Source organism: Amphibalanus amphitrite, unplaced genomic scaffold (genome assembly GCF_019059575.1).
Source record: "Amphibalanus amphitrite isolate SeventyFive unplaced genomic scaffold, NRLGWU_Aamphi_draft 000036F_arrow, whole genome shotgun sequence".
Taxonomy (NCBI): Eukaryota; Metazoa; Arthropoda; class Thecostraca; order Balanomorpha; family Balanidae; genus Amphibalanus; species Amphibalanus amphitrite.
In genome coordinates, this window is record NW_024881532.1 from 1,345,237 (window position 1) to 1,363,190 (window position 17,954).

The window sequence follows — 17,954 nt, forward strand, 5'->3', positions numbered from 1 at the left end:
ACCGTGCTGGGCCGAGTGCCGCGCCTGCAGACCACCCCCGGCCCCACACGATGAAAACCAGTTGACAAGCGGTCAGATCAGAGCCGGCCGCGGCGCTGAGGCGCTGGCCGGATCGGGCCGGCCGCGGCGCTCAGGCACCGGCCAGATCAGACCGGGTAACACATGCAATGCTCGACTTACCGTCGCTACGTCAAGAGATGCAGCTTATCTCTCCAAGCCGGATGAAGTCGACACGGAATGAGGAGATTTAATATCGCCGCAAACCAAAAGTAAGATGAAATATCAGAGTTCACTCGGCACGATATTGTCCGATAAATATGGTACCTCACTACGCTAATTGTGTAATCCTTCAACATCAGCTCGTCTTTCAAACAGTGTAACCAAGAGGGTAACTTTACAGTAACCTAACTCAGAAATATGTGTCGAGAACGTCATTTTAACACCGCGCTGTGCTTCAAAAGCACCCTCACTCACTTGGGGAAGGCGTCGAAGAACCAGGTGCGCTGCGTCTTGAACGCCACGCGCATGCCGGACATGAGCGGCGAGTGGAGCACCACGCCGCCGAACTCGTGTCGCGACGCCAGGTCGACGGTGGGCACCGTACCGATGCTCTGACCGTAGAGGATCACAGACTCGGGCGGCACGCCGTACCGACTGTGCAGCGCCAGCCACGCCGCCTCGATGTCGGCGTACAGGTTCTTCTCGGACGGCCGGCCGGTGCCGTCACCGTATCCCGAGTAGTCGTAGCTGAACACGTTGCAGTTGATGCGCGAGCCCAGCCCCAGGTAGAAACTGCTCATCTGACCCAGGTCCACGGCGTTCCCGTGTGAGAACAGCACTGTGTACTTGGCGTTGGGGCAGCACTTAATGTACATGCAGGCGATGCGGTTGCCCTTGCTGGTGCGCGTGTAGAACGCCTCCATGGCCTCCTTCTCCTTGTCTGTGTAGAGCCAGTCGGCTCGCTCTGTGAGGATGATGTTGTGCTTGTCGCCCGTCTCGTCGGCCATCAGACTGTAGGTGGCCTCGGGCGGCAGGAACGCCAGCTTTCCGGCGATCCGTGACGGGCACGGTGGACAGCAGAACAGGCAGCACAGCTCGGTCAGACTGAGACCGTTCATGGCTGGGGCGGGGCCGGCCGGACGGGGCCGAGCTGCGGACACAGAGAGGAGAGGCCCGTCAGCTGAGACATGGGCGACAGGCTGAACACATCAGCACAACAGAGGCGGTGCCTGTCACCGGAGACATCGAAAGGTGAGCTACATACAGCAATTACCTATCGAGCCACAGTAAAACGAGGTAAACTTGCCTTTGGGCATTTAGGTGTCATACACCCAGACAAACGCTTGATATCTGACACTGGGTATCCTTTCACTCACATAAGTTGATTCCAGTATTGGGCCATGATTTAACCCTCGCATGTGTAGGGGGGGGGGGGGGGGTCGGATGGACCCCCCCCCATGGTTTTTCGCGAATAACTCGCGTAAAAAGCGGCCGATCGCGACGAAACTTTCAGTACCCTCGCATTGATCAATTTTACACCTACCCTGAAAATTTCATGACCCTGACCCAAATGACCTTTGACCTCTTTTCCGAGACCATGTTTGGCCGGAATCGCGATTTCGCGTATGTCGGCTCGCACTAGCCGCGTGTTTGCAAGCTTTTCGTGGTTTCAAACGTTCCAACATGTGATTTGATGTTACTGCCGTGTGTGTCAAGGTCACCTGAAGGTCAGGTCAGGTCATTGACCTTTGGTGACCTCGGGTGACCTCGGGTCACTTTTTCGAGTTGTACATGTTTCTAGGCTAGTTTTTGGAGCTGAATTCGAATTTAGCAACCATTTGAACATTTACGAAGCAGTTTTGGTGACTTCGTAACATGTTACGAAGCTGTCAGAGGCGGTTGACACGTACTACGAATACCCGTCACGACGCCTACTGGTTGACTTGACCTGACCTGACCCGACCTGGTCTAAATGCTTCAAGACATCATCTGTGATCAAAACTAACACGATATTCGTGATCAGCACCCCGAAAACCCCTTAGCAGCCACACTTTACGACTTTCTAACAGGTCCCGATTTTCCCGACTTTGGGTCATTGACCTGACCTGGAAGGTCAATCAATGACCTAGGACCTTAAAATTGGGTATCATCGGCTTCCTCTCGTCACGGGCAACACGCTCGTTTTTTCCGCGAAGCTCTAGCTCGATCAGGGGCCAAACGGCAAGGGGGGGGGTCCAACCGACCCCCCCCCCCCCCCCTACACATTAGAAGCTGGCAAACGCCGCACACATGCGAGGGTTAAGGATTCAGGATTGGGTGATGTCAGCAGTCAACTTGACCAATATCAATTTGTAATACCATAAATTAAGGTATATTCCTTTCCAAAATTTGGCTTAATTATAAGGATACAGATAATATGGAGCAGTAAATATGACAGGGCATGTCCTCTACACAGTCCATACTTCCTGCAATGCATTATCAATCAAAACATATTTCATGGGCATGGGAGCACTTGAGCATCCAGATAAAATGTGAAAATTTGCCCCTGACCTATCCGATTACATCCACCCAAATGCAGGTGCCTCTGTTCATAAAACTAAAAATGAGCTCCAGATGCTTTGCAAGGATAACTTTTTTCAATCCTGTTTTTCCATGACCTGAAACTAAAAATGACGCTTCATCATATAGATACAGCTGCAGATATCATATTACCAAGTGACAGGCAGGATGACCTGACCAAGCCTAATCTAACCTAACCCAGCCTAATCTAACCATTAAAGGGACTATCCCACCTTCTAAAATGTTGTTAAAACCAGTTAAATTGTGCCCGACTTTATAGATTGGATGACCAGGAACACGGTTCTGGCATTTATTTTTCATTAAACATCTATGGCTTCCCATATTCCAAACACAAACTTTCAAATATGTGACGTCACAGCCCAAAATTACCTCCTTCCCCAGGCCACATTACTGTCATAAAGCTGATTCTTTTTACTCTGTAGGCACCACGACAAAGTTCAGACCAAGTTTTAAGCGATTTTTCAACGAACAAACCCATTTAAATCAGAATGACTAAACGAGGTGACGTCACACTAACGGTCGTTCCATGTTGAAGATAGGGCCTTGCACAAGGCCCATTTTCAAATGAAGGGAACAAATTTCTTCAACACCAAGAGGCCGCGGGGGTTGCAACCTAGATAGATAGTGGTTTCTGAACCTCGCCGCCAACTTGGCTATCTCAACTCAAACCCCATGTTAAAGGGACACTCCCACCTTAACATTAGTTTTGAGTTGAGATAGCCAAATTGGTGGCCATGGCCTGCAAATACCGGTTTGGGCACTCACAACATCGACAAATGCTTTAATTCGGAGATATGAAATTTCAAACTTGCAGTTTTCGGATTCTAAGGGGCTATTGCATTGGTATGCCCCCTTAGAATTTGTGACGTCAGCGGAGATCTAACGATTTTTAAATCTTTTACTAAAACGTTTGGTAGCACGCGGTGGTATATGCTGCTTTGCGCGCAACAAATGCCGCACTTTCAAATAAAGTCGCTAGGAACAGCGGAGATCCCAAAAAGTAAACAAAAGTAAAAGTCTAATATCTTGAAAACCGGTGAATATTTTTCGATGAAATTTGGTAGATATTCGTTTTCGCTCTTTCTGAACCGAGCGACATCACTTTCGTGCCAATTCATTAACTCTTTTGAAGGTGGGAGGGTCCCCTTAAAGGTGGGATAGTCCCTTTAACCAACCTAGCCTTACCTAACCCAGCCTAACCCAACTGAACCTAGCCTTCACCTCCACCTACCTAACACCTCCTAAAACCTTGGCTGAGCTCAGTTAGATCAGATAAGGTTGCATCAGGTGACCTAACCTCACTGGACTGTTGGCTGGTATTTGGTCTACTTGCAAGCATCATGATCATTTTATCATTAAAATAAAAGGAGACAGGGAAAAATATATTGAGCAATGTTTGCACCTCAGTTTTAGCAAAACACTTCTGTTTCCTGGTAAATTAAAAGATCACTGATGAAATCTTGTGTACCTAACAGATGAGAGCTCTCTCAGGTCAAATTGCTGATATTATGTGCTATCCTAAATAAGAAGAATAGCAGCAAATAATGCATTCCAGGAAAATTTAAATATCAATGTTGGATCAAAAGTACCAATGATCTTACATGCTATTGTAGGATCACTATCAATAAATTAACAATAACAGAGTCCCAGAGATACACAGATGCATACACAACTCTGTTGGTTGGTACCGATACAGTGTCTTTTGTCATTTTCCCTGGTAAAGTGGGCAGCACTTGTTAGAATACAGAACAACAGCCAATGGATTTTACCCGGCATATTTGATGAAACAAGCATTTAAATGGAATTTGGCAACCAAATTTGCCACTTATTTTTAGTGGCTGTTAACATAAGGCCTGTTCCAATTTTGCTGACATGGCTGTTCAGGGAATGGTTGTGTTGTGTCTTCCATGCATTATGGCACCAATAGTTGGTGCAGTGACCAAACCCAGTCCCAGAGTCAAGAAACAGATGACATAACACTGTCACATTAATGCCATTGCCTGGCTAGACCAATCAGTTACTTTCAACAAACTGCTGCTCATCATTGCTGTTTTAACAGAAAGACCTGAAATATCAATGAATAACTTTGTTGATGCTGTTCTGTTGCTTCTGGTAAGCTGGCAAAGACCGAGACTGCTCGGAACTTTGGTACCTAAAATATGTTTGAAAAACTGAGTAAGAGTCCAAGTGCCCATTACCTTGCAAGTAAGCAAAAAACAATTATGTTAAAAGGCCATGGGGAAAAAGAGAATTCGGCAAAATTACTTGTCAAGAAACAAGAAACTTGCCACTAGATCAGAATATTCTATGAATTTCACCATTGCCTTACAGTTCGAGTAAAGTATCAAAAGTATAACTTAAAACTGGGTGCCTGATCCGGATGTAGTCGCGGGGCATGATACAGCTGCAAGTGTCCCTGAATTACTAAAAAAAAAACTTAATACTAAATTTATGCAGGTATAGCTTACATAATTTAATAATTAGCAATCTACAATAATTTTAGATCTTATAAAAAAAGGCCACAATGTGTTGCAATCTCAAAATTGACACGCCCTCCATTTACCTCCCCTGAACGTCCACCCTTAAAAGGTGAAATCAAAGGCTAATACACAAACAAAAACATAAAAACTCACCTGGCTTACCGAGCAGATGAATTTAATACACTAATGACAAAATATAACACCCACAAGCAAAGTGTGAAAACTACAGTTCAACTCTCGAATTCAATGATAAAACTGAAGTATGGGACTTAATCACTTTAATAAAGAGTATCCACAAGCATTTTGACCGGGTATTATACCCAAAACTCAACAAAAATCGCCAACAAGAACCCCTCACACAAACGCGAATAATTTTTACAGGCCCTTCAACTTCCGAGGAAATGATTGCTTGCTGTAACTGCAGTCATTCTTATGACGTCATGTCAATCTTGAGATTCAATTGGCTGAATTTTGTATACGCTTCCTTCGATTTTTAAACATTCACCGCAGAAACTGACAATATACCCACCATTTCTTTAAATTGATAACTTCTATGATATTTTTACATCTAAATCAAGCAAAACTAAATTTCATTTTTTGAAAAAAGCCAGAAAGTTTCAAAACTTGCAATTATTTTGAAACCTATAACGTCATCAATTCGAACAAATGAGCAAGATGCGATCTGCTCTTTCGCATTATCTTTGTGTTATGCGAATATCGTTACAAACTTGGCGCACTCAAGAACTGCCTGAGGCGGTATGAGTAAAAATAGAGCTGCAGGATTTCTGCATGATCCAGGCCGCACGGCACATTGGGCATTGGGACGCACACCAGTCGGAATTCACTCAACTCAATTCGACATTCGAATAAAAACCAAAATGAAGAACTGCAAGACAAAGGTGCTGAAGGTGCTGCAAGACAACTTTAATCATATTTTATCTCGAGAAGTCTCAACTGACCATTTGTACCACGGTCGTTTCGCAGTATATACCTACCTACCCCCAGTAAACATGCCGACGTCGGCCCGACGTCGGCCGACGTCGGGGTGACGTCGGCTACTCGGCATCGGCATGCCGACGTCGGCCCGACGTCGGTCCAACCTCGGCACGACGTCGGCTGGATATCGGATGTGCCCGCATGTTCCGACGTCCAGCCGAGGTCCAGCCGATGTCGGGCCGACGTCGGACCGAGATCAATTGCTGAGGTCCAGCCGACGTCGGGCCGACGTCGGGGCGACGTCGGACCGACATCGGCCGCTGTTTTGACCGTTAAAATAATATAAAATACATGTTTCATGTTTCATAAAGAGCTTCTGTATTCAAAATATCCTCAGGAAACTCAAATCTTCCTCCACGTCGCAACCCCCTGATCCGGACGGGAAACTTAATCCCATTTGGGATTGCCCGTAAGCCGAGCTCGCCCGTAGCCGGGTGCGGTGAGTGCTTGGGGGCTGCTCGGCCTATCCTTTGGTCAGGCTCAGCCCCGGCAACTCACCAGGGCCGGGCCCAGTTCATATAGAAAGGCCAGTCGGTGTCACTTTGCCAAAGTGCCACTTATCAAAGGGACACTTTGGGAAACGTTGGTGCAGGTGTGTAAGAGTGGCTATATGAATCCATTGTGGGGTCGCCCTTTCCAATAAGTGTCACGTAACAGCAATGGGACCAGGGACTCTATATATGAACTGGACCCAGGGTGCTCACCAAGAAGACCAATGTCTCCATCCTTGATCCTTCCGGCTCTGAAATGGTCTTGTCAGACCGAAAGGGCATAACCCAACAAAACAAACCGTTTTCGTTAGCTGGCTGCGTGGTGTAGTGGTTAGCGCACTAACCTCGCGTACGCATGACACAGGGTTCGAATCACATCGCCGGCTGATGCTTTTGGCGTGTTGTCCCAGTAAACATGCCGACGTCGGCGACTGGGGGGCTGGAATCCCGCCGCCGGTTGATATTTTTGGCGCGTTGTCCCAATAAACATGCCATTGCCGACGTCGGCCCCGTCGGTCCAACGACAAACGATCTCGTCAACCTCGGCAAACGATCTCGGCCCGACATCGGCTCGACGTCGGCTGGACTTCGGCTCGACGTCGGAACATGCGGGCATATCCGACGTCCAGCCGATGTCGGGCCGAGGTTGAACCGACGTTGGGCCGACGTCGTCATGTTTACTGGGATAGTACCTACCTAGGTACCCTTTTTCAGAAGGGCTGTCCGTCAGAAGCCGGGGCTCTGACTTCCTGCGGGTCCAAAGGGTCAAGCGTGGGACGGATAGGACCTAGTGCTTATCCCACCAGCGTATTCCGTATTGTCGTTCTCAGTGAATTTTGAATTAAGGCCAAATAGGGTCAGGGGCGCGGGAACTAGGTACTTTCAGTCGGGGGGGGGGGCACACCATAATAAAGATCAACATAGGGGTACCCCCAAATCTAGTTTTCTCGCCGGTTTTAGGCCACTTATTTTTCATCCCTTGGCCTTTTCAACAAAAAAAGAAAACATTTGCAAAAAGTGCGGTATTCCGTCTCAAAGTTGTGGGGGCAACGCCCCCACGGCCCCAGAGTTAGGGGGAGGCTGCCCCCCCCCCCCGGTTCCCGCGTCTATAAATAGGGTCCGGTTGTTGCCAAGATTAGTACGAATGTATCAGTAGCAGGGTTGTGCTCGACTCATGAGTCGAGTCAGAAATTTGACTCAACTCTGACTCAAATGAGTCAGGTTTGAGTCGAGTCGGATAAAATGTTGAGCTGTTGAGTTGAGTCAGAGTTGAGTCGGACAAAAATATTAAGGTGTTGAGTTGAGTCAGAGTTGAGTCAGTAAAATAACTTTTGACATTGAGTTGAGTCAAAAACATTTAGGAACATGAGTCAGCTGAGTCATCTTTCTAGAAACAATATACATATAAGCTTTTCATCCCCCCTTAACAACTTAACAACAACTGCTGACAACTTAAAGGGACCCTCCCACCTTCAAAAAAGTTAATGAATTGGCATGAAAGTGATGTCGCTCGGTTCAGAAAGAGCAAAAATGAATATCTACCAAATTTCATCGAAAAATATTCACCGGTTTTCAAGATATTAGACTTTCACTTTTGTTTACTTTTTGGGATCTCCGCTGTTTCTAGCGACTTTATTTTAGAAGTGCGGCGTTTGCGGCAGTTGTTGCGCGCAAATAGCATATACCACCGCGTGCTACAAAACGTTTTAGTCAAACATTTAAAAATCGTTAGATCTCCGCTGACGTCACAAATTCTAAGGGGGCATACCAATGCATTAGCCCCTTAGAATCCGAAAACTGCAAGTTTGAAATTCCATATCTCCGAATTAAAGCATTTTTCGATGTTGTGAATGCCCAAACCGGTATTTTCAGGCCATGGCCACCAATTTGGCTATCTCAACTCAAAACTAATGTTAAGGTGGGAGTGTCCCTTTAACTAACAACTGCTGCCGGTTTTTCACCCCCCCCCCCGCTCAACAGATTTTTTTATCTGAGTCAATGTTGAGTCAACATACTTGACTCAACAAAAAATTTGAGTCAAGTTTGAGTCAACTCATATTTTCATTGAGCCGCTTGAGTCATGAGTCGAGTCAAGGGAAAAAATCAGCTCCTTGTTTGAGTCAGAGTTGAGTCAGGGCCTTCTGAAGTTGAATGATGAGTCGAGTCGGCAAACTTTTTTGAGTCGAGCACAACCCTGATCAGTAGGTAGGACGAGGACTACCTACCTCTTTAGCAGGTCCGGTTCTTGGGTAAACTTCAGAAATCGTGCCTCAATCTGGCACGGCAGGGGGCGGAACCTGGGCAGGCCTGGCAGTTAGTTTTAGGTCGCCCACGGGTGTCGATTTGCGCCGAGTTGGGGGTGCCCGGGCGCAGCAACTCCGCCACCGCTCTAGCGCTGACCTTGACCCGCGCCGTCTGTTGCAACTCCAAAGCCAAGCTAGTCGAGCCGGCGTGGAATTTGGAGAGCTTGGGCACCCCCATCTTGGCAGAAATCGACACGCATGGCGGCATGAGGTCACCGCAGCTCAGGGCGAGTTTCGCCCGTTGAATTGAGCTACATAGCGCCTCACGAAAAAAAAGAGTGTGTGCGCTGTTATGAGACGCAGCGATTGGTAGGCATCCAGACTGGTTTTTGATTCATCTTTTTTGGATCGATTCAATCATTGATTCATTTGATTTTTGTTTGATTCAATCACCGTTTGATTCCTTCAAAAAATTTGGTGAATCGATTCCTTTTGATTCAGAGAATCAAAAAACAATAAAAGGAATGATTCACGTTTGATTCAGCCAATTTTTTTTGAATGATTCTTTTTTTGATTCAATTAAAAAATAAAATATACAAAATATCAGGAATAGTATTGTATTTGTTATGTTCTGTTTGTTGTCATGTAATGGCAGTAGTGTTAATATTTGTTGATAATGAACTATGTTCGTTCACTTCAATTTTTTTAAGTTCATGAATCATTAATTTTTTTTATTCAATCAACCCTGATTCCCAATGCGTTTGATTCAATCATGGCTTGTGAATCAAACAATCCTGACGGTGAATCAAACCTTTTTAACAAATTTTGTTTGATTCAATCCAATCGATTCAATCACAGATGAATCAAACACCAGTCTGTAGGTATCCGAGTTTAAGGTCTTCTGTTAACCGGCAACCTCTGAGGTTAGGCCAAGTGCCCAAAAACTCGTTTTAATGGTCAATAGCCTCCAAAAAAATGGTCGCAGAGCCGCAACTTTGACACTATCGTGTTTGTTTTGCTCAGGCGCGTCGAATGATATACTTTTTGTTCGGGTAACGGGTCAAAGTCAAGGTAAGAGCCAATAAGGTCAATAAGCTGGTCGAAAGAGGTCACAAATATAGCATATATTCGATTCGGCATGTCTTCCCGAATCAATTGGTGACTTTCGGCGACTCGCTAACTCACTGTGATCGCCATTCGGGAGTTATTGACGAGGCCTTAGGGAACTCATAAATGGCGTCACGCAAGGTCAAAGATGCAAAAGTCAAACGTCGAACCTTGCTAGGAAAGCATTAATCCTCGCCGGACCTATTGGTTTTCTACATACCCGAGGAGGGGGGGGCGGGTACGACCCCCCCCCCTCGCCGTTTCGCCCCTGGTGGAGCTAGCGCGTCGCGCAAAAAAGAGCGTGTGCGCCGTTACGAGACACAAAGGTTGATACCCGATTTTAAAGCCCTAGGTCAACCGGTGACCTCTGAGGTCAGGTCAAGTGCCCCAAGGTACGGTTCCGTGTTTAGTGAATAACTTCGGAAAAACGGCCGCAGAGCCGCGATTTTGGCAACATCGTGTTCGTCTCCCTCACGCGCGTCGAATGATATACTTTTTGTTTGGGTGAGGTCAACTTAGGGTGTTGACCACGGGTCACGGTCAGGTCAGCACCCCCAGGTCACGAAATCGGTCGAAAGAGGTCATGTCTCATATCTTTCGATTCGACAGGTTTTCGTGAGTCCATTGGTGGCTTTCCCAACTCGCTAACTCAATTTGATCGGGAGCTATTGACGAAAAACGAATATTACTCTAATTACGTCATAAAGGACGCCAGTGCCACGCAAGGTCAACATTGCAAAAGTGACGCATCGAACCTTGCAAGGAGTGCATGAAATCACGATTCTGTGTGCTTGAGATAGTTAGAGATCGTTCCTGGCGCCAGAATAGCAGTTTTCATTTTTCCCCATTGACTCATAGATAAATGGTGAGGTCACGAAATGACCTGACTTCATATGACCTTTAGGGAAAATCCGAGTATACAAGTTATGAGACTCCTAATGGATACTAGGTCCTACAAGTTTCATTTTACTGTGAAATCTCCTCTGGCACTGAGGACGTTGCGACATCTGAAGATCGTGCAAAGGTTCACTCATGACGTCATAGCATAGGCGGCGGAACGGGGAGGGCACCGGGGCACCGTGCCCCCCTTAGATTTTGGCATAATTATGTCAATAGGTGGGTGTCTAGAGGATAATTTCAATTCCGGATGAACTGGGAAAACGTTTGTTTGTTTTTGTTTGTTTTGTTGCGTTAGGCTCTTAGTCGCTGTGACGAGACCATTGCAGAGCCGGAGGGATGATAAGAGTTAGGGGAGACATTGGTCTGGGCGGACGCCTTCGTGACCCAACGGGGCTGAGCCCATCTCCATCACGTGGACAGGCCACCCAGCCCCGCATAACCCGCCAGCAGTCACCGCACCCGGCCTGCTCTTGTGGAGGAGCCTGCTCATGTGGCATAAAGTTAAACGTCCAGCCCGGAACACGACGTTCTAGGTATGGAAAAGAATGATTTCGGTAACTATCCTGAGGATGGAAAGGTTGGAACGCAGGATGGAAAAGGTTAATTTTTATCGTACAGTTTACAGTTAGGCAGAAATATTCATGAATACCTAATAATTGGCCGGTCAGCAAAAATATTCCTAAATAAACGGGCCGGCAAATCGATAATTCATTTAACCAGGTAACGCGAGAGGTAACCTGTTTACAACTTAGCTTTTGATGTTAACAAGAGCTAAGTTGTGTGTTTCAATTGATAAGAAATGTCAATACCGAGGTGCTGAGCCGGGAGCCCTTGCCGGTTTGTTCGTGATTGAAAAAGTACCGTCCTAGTCACATGCTCCACTGCGCCGGTTACATAACCGGGTCGGTGCGCAGGTCGCCGTGGCCGGCTACTCCCACCGTGTCGCGCCGGTGTGTGTATGTGTGGGTGGACTGGGGGCAGCTCAGGTGTCGGTCGGACGCCGGTGACGCCCCCCGGTGCCGGCCGGCGCCGTGCCGGGCTGACACGGCGGACCGCCCGCGGCGCTCCAGTGACCGGCCCGCAGCGCCGGTCAGAGTCGGCCGGCCCGTGCTCCGCTGGTGTCCGTGGGCACACCGACGGCAGCGACCGACGGCGTGATCAGATCACCTGGACTGAGCACACAGCGAGACTCCCTGAGGGAACCGACCGCACCCGCGGCCGGGAAACAGACTACAGCTCAGGTCAGGACAGGTCACGGCAGGAAAGGCGAGGGATGACCACACCGACGACGGCCCGAAACGGATACAGGTCAGGTCAGAACAATTATTAGGTCATGGCAGCAAAGTGGGCCGACCGCATCCAAGGCCAGGAAACGGACATCAGGTCAGGTCAGGGCAGGTCACGACAGGAAAGGGGAGGGACGACCGTGCCGGTTGCCGGCAAACGGACTACAGGTCAGGTCAGAACCATCATCAGGTCAAAGCAACAAAGGGGCCCCGACCGCACCCGCGGCCGGAAAACGGATATCACATCGGGTCAGGTCAGATCTTGGCCGTCGGCACGTTACAGCAGCGAGAGTAAGGAGACGTGGCGAATTAACAAGAGACGCTTTTATTGTTCCTAAGAGTTTTGTAATTTCAATTTTGAAAAAGGCACCAAAGGAGATAATTTTCCAATTATAAATTGCAATAGCTATATGCAACTGATACGACATATAGGTAATGCAACTATTAATACCATAAGCTACAGCCGTAGCATAATAAATTCGATAGATAATAAACTTTTTTACTTCGGTAATCATAGGCACTCGCAGGGCACTCGTACCTAAAACTCTGGAGAAAAAAGAAGGGTGACCGACGATCGGCAGGGTGACCGAGTTGGCAAATACAAAAAGCACAGGGGTAAGCACAAAAAGAGCGTTAATGATAAATCGGCGCTGAAACAGCCTTCCTAAAGTAAAAAATAGTAGGAAACCCTAACGTTATACATATTCGAGAAACCAGGTGACAGGCACACCAACGCATGTCGCCTCCGAAAACCGTCTGTTACCCAAAGACGGACAGGCACTAACGCACTATATGCTGGTCAAAGTTGCAGTCGGAGCGACATCGGAAGTGTACCACAGACACGTGGTCCGCATGTTTATTATAGGTATCTTGGTCCGCATCGCCTCCTCTCATCCTCCGCATTATTTTCACGTCACTTGATAATGCAAAATGTTCTCTATTGAACGCCGATCAATGATAAGCATCGTTTTAACCCGCGCCCTGGTGGGGTCTGTTTATAACGCGACCTGGTGGGGGGGGGGGGCTATTTTTTGCCCCCCTCGTATCTCCGAAACTACTGGACGGATCCGCAAAATTCAAACGGCGTTCGAAAGGCCTGTCAAATTTGTCGAGGGAAACCAAATTTCATTGACCTCGGGGTCACCGATGACGTCACAGGTCAGGTCAAAGATGAAATGTTTCACCGTTCACGGGTCATCTAGGGAATGCGCTATAACACCGAAGAAAACGCATTTTGTCGAGAATCAGCGATAGGGCGTCAGTTGCCTAGTACATATATTGCTATAAGAGGTCACTGACATTACCAGGTCAGGTCACAGGTCAGGTCACCAAGGGTCACAGGTCAGGTCACATGAGCCCAACTTTACTAAGGTTGTGTGATACATGTTTTATGGCCAATTTTTCATTTCCAACTCAATGGTGTTGGTTATAAGACTATCAGGTACGGCTTAGGTCACTTTTTGGTGAAGGTCAGGTCAAGGTCAGGCCAAAAAAGGTCAAATTTCAAAGTTGATATTTTTGCATAAAATGGGTATTCAATCGATGCAGCTCGTCACGGGGAGTCTAATGGTGGTCTTTGTTTTGCGCTACGAGGTCTAGAATTGCTAAAAATTGAGTTTGAAAATTTGACGTCATCAATTTTGAACAGTTTTTTCGCTGTAACTTGGCCAAAAAAAGAGGTATCGATCTCAAATTTGGTATGTAGATAGAAGGCGGTAAGGACTATCACATATATTCCGGTTTTTTCGAAATTCAAAAAACTTTTTGGATTTTTCGGCTATTATAATAAAAAAATCTATTTTTTGATTTTTGGGGGTCAAAATCCAAAAATTTTAAAAATCCGAGATAGCAGTTTTGTAGCCCTGTCAATTCTACAGCTTTTATGTCTTTATAATTTTTCTGTATTTGCAAAGCTATAGGCCTGACAGCTCTCCCCGCGAAACCTTTTTTTGGGTCGAAAACGGCAGAACATGACGTCACTCTGACGTCATTTCCGGCCAACCTATCATAGCCTTTGGAAAAATTTTTGGTCACAATGTGTAAAATTGATGTCCGGGAGGGTACTGAAAGTTTGGTGACGATCGGCGCAGCGGTTCTGGAGATATATCGAAAAGTCTGGAGGGGGGGCAAAAAATAGCCCCCCCCCCCACCAGGGCGCGGGTTAAGTACTGGTTAAATGTTTACTTGAATGTGTTTGGCTCGAAGGTCTAAAAAATTTCATTAAGCGTTTGTACATTTGATAAGATTTAAGTTTGATAGGCTTAATTCCCAGACCTACGCTTATTGACCTTTAAAAAGTAGTTCATTTGACGTAGGATAACCGTTTATAAACAATACGAAGTCTATGAGAAGCCGTGCTTTTCATGCAATATAAAATAGTATCCGTTCATTAAACGTTAGTTTAGAGCCTTGGCAACACTTAATAACTTTCGCTCAAAGCATTTAGGCCAATTAGAAACACTGGTTTAGGTGGAGGATCATACTGATTTTATAAAACACCGCTTCATTTCCGTTACTTGGCAGGATGGGGCTTGCAACCAAGCTGTTGGTCTTCTACGTACTTATGGCGACATCGACATGCCAAGACCCATACATCAATCAGTAAGTACCCCATATTCAGTTCGCCTCAATCTGATTTCGAACTTATGGGAAATACGTCATTTTTCACGTAAACACGAATGGGTGACAGTCAATCAACTATTAGGTGGTACAGTCCAGCTTAGACCAATGCGATGGCTGGATGGCTTGAACGTCTTTATTGGACAAACCAATCAAACTGTGTCCTAGAACTTAGAAGTGACTATAATGGTCATTTTAATTTTTAAACCAATAAATTCTGATTGGCGCTCGTGCTAATTAACTTCAAATGTATTAGTGTTGCTTGCCATGGTGCCTGGGCGAAAGAACGTGTTTCATCACCGCGAGTCTGTGTGTGGCTGGGCAGGCCGCGGCTGGTCAGCCGGGACGGTCACCTGGAGATCCGTCCGGCACTGCACCGGAACGTCAGCATCGTCACCTCCGGCTCCGGCCGGATCAACCTCAACCAGGTCGACCTCAACGAGCTCGTCGACAGGGTACGAGGCAGGCCACACCGGGAGCCGCTCAGATTCACACGCGAAGTGAATTTTTTTATTCGCTGCTTTCAACTAAAAGGAAAACAGTGGCTAGGCTTAGTTTTGCATAATGCCGATATTTTGAAAGAGAGCTACCGAAATATCTGCAATTTTTAGGCGTCGATTTTTTGTATAACAGCTAATTTGCGCTGTGCCGGCGAGGGTTAAAAAATGCGTCATGTCAGCCGCCTTTGCACAGAGTTGTGTCGACAAGTACGTATTTGTTGAACGTTACTGTGGACGTTCACGATCCCTGCCATTTCGCTCACCCCGCCCCGGGAGCAGACGTACCGCAGCCTGCAGCTGGCAGGCGGCGGCGGCGGCGGCGGCGGCTGGAGCGGCGGCAGCCTCCCGGCGAACCTGCAGCTGCGTCTGGAGCAGCTCGAACAGGCCGTGCAGCAGATGCACGGCTCAGACACAGCCGCCACGCAGCAGCCCAACCTGCCCGGATCACTCGCAGCCAGGGTCAGTGGCGCGGAGCAGTAATGGGGCATATCCCATCACCCTGACATCGTGAAACGGCGGCGTAATAACATGATATCCCAAAACGATTACCCATTGAATGCATAACACAAATATGATCTAAATTCCGTTTTCAAGTCACGCTGGGAAGCCGAGTTACAGGTAGGCACCGTTAAGTAGAAAGTCTGCAGCCTTAACCTCCTTCAGATATGACGGAGAGCCCGCTGTCTCGTGCAGGTGTCTCGTCTGGAGCAGACTGTACGGCAGATGGAGCAGCAGCTTCAGACTGACGAGTGCGCCAGTAACCCGTGCCAACATGGCGGCACGTGCGTGGACCGCTACGGAGGCTACCAGTGCCGCTGTCCGGCCAACTGGCAGGTATACGCACGGCCGAACTCAGGACTGAATGGCACATATTACAGACTGCATGCATGTGAAAGCTTGTGCCGTTAGTCGTCGCTCTTGCGATACAAAAAGTGATGAAAAAAATAATCAAATATGAGGACGTGTGTTATATGCCTAAATTAAATATGAAGGTGTAAAGGCAAAAACATTCACGATCGCCAATGCAATGTCCATTCACAATGCGAGGTCAATTACTCACATAATAAGAAAAAAAGAGTAGGTATAATGTACGGGGAGATTTGACCGTCTATTTCAAGTACCCAGATCAGGCCAGCGTCCAGCCGTCATTGAATTACCGTTTACAGGGCTCGAACTGTGAGCTGGATGTGAACGAGTGCACGCAACTGGCCGGTACGGATCTGGGCTGTCAGAACGGCGCTACGTGCACCAACACGGCCGGAGGCTACAGGTACGGTCCGCGGCAGGGATGTGGGTTATACCGGACCGATTGCTCGGATTTATAGGTAAAGCAGAAAGCGTGCAAAAATAAACTTTTTATGAACATGCGATGTGAGCAGAGTTATGATAATGTATAGGTAATGGAAGTGTGCAAATAGTTTTCCGCTACCCGCGGCTTCAGTCTGCGTACTGCGTAGCACCAGCAAGTTGCGAAGTGGTCAACCTTTTTATCGACGCGACCAAGTGAAAAGAATTGCAGCTGAACAAGTCCGTTTGAGGACATTGTCTCTCTGTAATGCTGGTAATTGGCTTAGACCCAAAACAGCGTAGGGAATGATCATTGCTCTCTCTCTCTCTCCCTCTCTCTCTCTCTCCCTCTCTCTTCTCTCTCTCTCTCTCTGTCTCTGTCTCTCTGTCTCTCTGTGTCTCTCTATCTCTCTCCCTCTCCTCTCTCTCTCCCTCCCTCCCTCCCTCTCTCTCTCTCTGTCTCTCTCTCTCTCTCTCTCTTCTCTCCTCTCCTCTCTCTATCTCTCTCTCCCTCTCTCTCTCCCTCCCCCTCTCTCTCTCTCCCACGGAGACAGTTGTCAGTGCACGTCCGGCTGGTACGGCACCGACTGCACGGAACGGACCGGCAACTGCACGCGCTCCAACGAGTGGCAACTGTGCGGACACGGCACCTGCGTCAACCAGGCTGACGGACACAAGTGCATCTGCCAGCAGGTATTCACTATTCACATACCCACGCAGGTATTTACACATACCCTCGCAAACATCAGTCAGAACTTAAAATTTTCGGCACAAACCACATTTCGATAGTGGTCAATCGTTTCGGGTACCTAAATATGCTATGTTTTAGACGAGGCCGTACATTCCATATATAGGGAGTGGTTTTTTTTTTTGTTTTTTTGGCAGGGCTGGAAGCAGCCGGCGGGCGCCGACCCCAGCGCTCCCTGTTCTGAGGACGTGGACGAGTGCCAGGCCAGCCGACCGGCGTGCTCCCACGACCCGCCGGTGCCCTGCATCAACACCCCGGGCTCCTTCCGCTGCGGAAACTGTCCCGCAGGTCAGTGCAAGACGAACTGTCCCCCAGGTCAGTGGGATGTAACCGTCTCTCAGGTCTGTCCCAGATCAGTGAGACGTGGCCGCCCCAAAGGCCAGTTTCCCTTACTAAAACTTTCACTTCCTGTCACAGACTGTCAACTATGGCCGAGTGTTCGATGGTGAGACTGTTCGCCTGCTACAGGATACATTGGGAATTGTCTGATACAGGGTACACTGGGAACGGTTTGTCTGTTACAGGATAGGGTGCATTGAGAATTTATGTTGCAGGATACATCGGGAACGGTTTGTCTGTTACAGGATACATCGGGAACGGTTTTTACTGCACCGACATTGACGAGTGTCTGCAGATGAACGGTGGCTGCAGCATGAACCCCATGGTGGACTGCATCAACACCAGGGTGAGCCGGTGGCATAAACAGGTCTCCCTTAC

General features: G+C 47.7%; 2 protein-coding genes across 5 annotated transcripts in view; one reads left to right on the plus strand and one right to left on the minus strand.

Annotated features, from left to right (window-relative positions):
- Nucleotides 1-17,954, minus strand: part of LOC122372090 (alpha/beta hydrolase domain-containing protein 17B-like) — a 66,492-nt gene that overhangs the window by 3,919 nt on the left and 44,619 nt on the right. For 2 of the 4 annotated variants that reach the window (XM_043348966.1, XM_043348977.1), the window contains exon 3: nucleotides 475-1,150. In XM_043348966.1, the coding sequence (XP_043204901.1) occupies nucleotides 475-1,118 (644 nt within the window). In that variant the 5' untranslated portion in view covers nucleotides 1,119-1,150. Of the gene's footprint in view, nucleotides 1-474; nucleotides 1,151-5,213; nucleotides 5,576-17,954 lie in introns of those variants that run through there. The other 2 variants (XM_043348965.1, XM_043348971.1) reach the window with 2 other exon arrangements.
- LOC122372463 (cubilin-like) overlaps nucleotides 11,888-17,954 on the plus strand; it is a 48,302-nt gene continuing 42,235 nt past the window's right edge. The window contains exons 1-9 of the mRNA XM_043349649.1: nucleotides 11,888-12,038; nucleotides 14,607-14,684; nucleotides 15,028-15,157; nucleotides 15,482-15,661; nucleotides 15,896-16,036; nucleotides 16,369-16,472; nucleotides 17,044-17,182; nucleotides 17,375-17,525; nucleotides 17,822-17,922. Of these exons, the coding sequence (XP_043205584.1) occupies nucleotides 14,608-14,684; nucleotides 15,028-15,157; nucleotides 15,482-15,661; nucleotides 15,896-16,036; nucleotides 16,369-16,472; nucleotides 17,044-17,182; nucleotides 17,375-17,525; nucleotides 17,822-17,922 (1,023 nt within the window). The 5' untranslated portion in view covers nucleotides 11,888-12,038; nucleotide 14,607. The remainder of the gene's footprint in view (nucleotides 12,039-14,606; nucleotides 14,685-15,027; nucleotides 15,158-15,481; nucleotides 15,662-15,895; nucleotides 16,037-16,368; nucleotides 16,473-17,043; nucleotides 17,183-17,374; nucleotides 17,526-17,821; nucleotides 17,923-17,954) is intronic.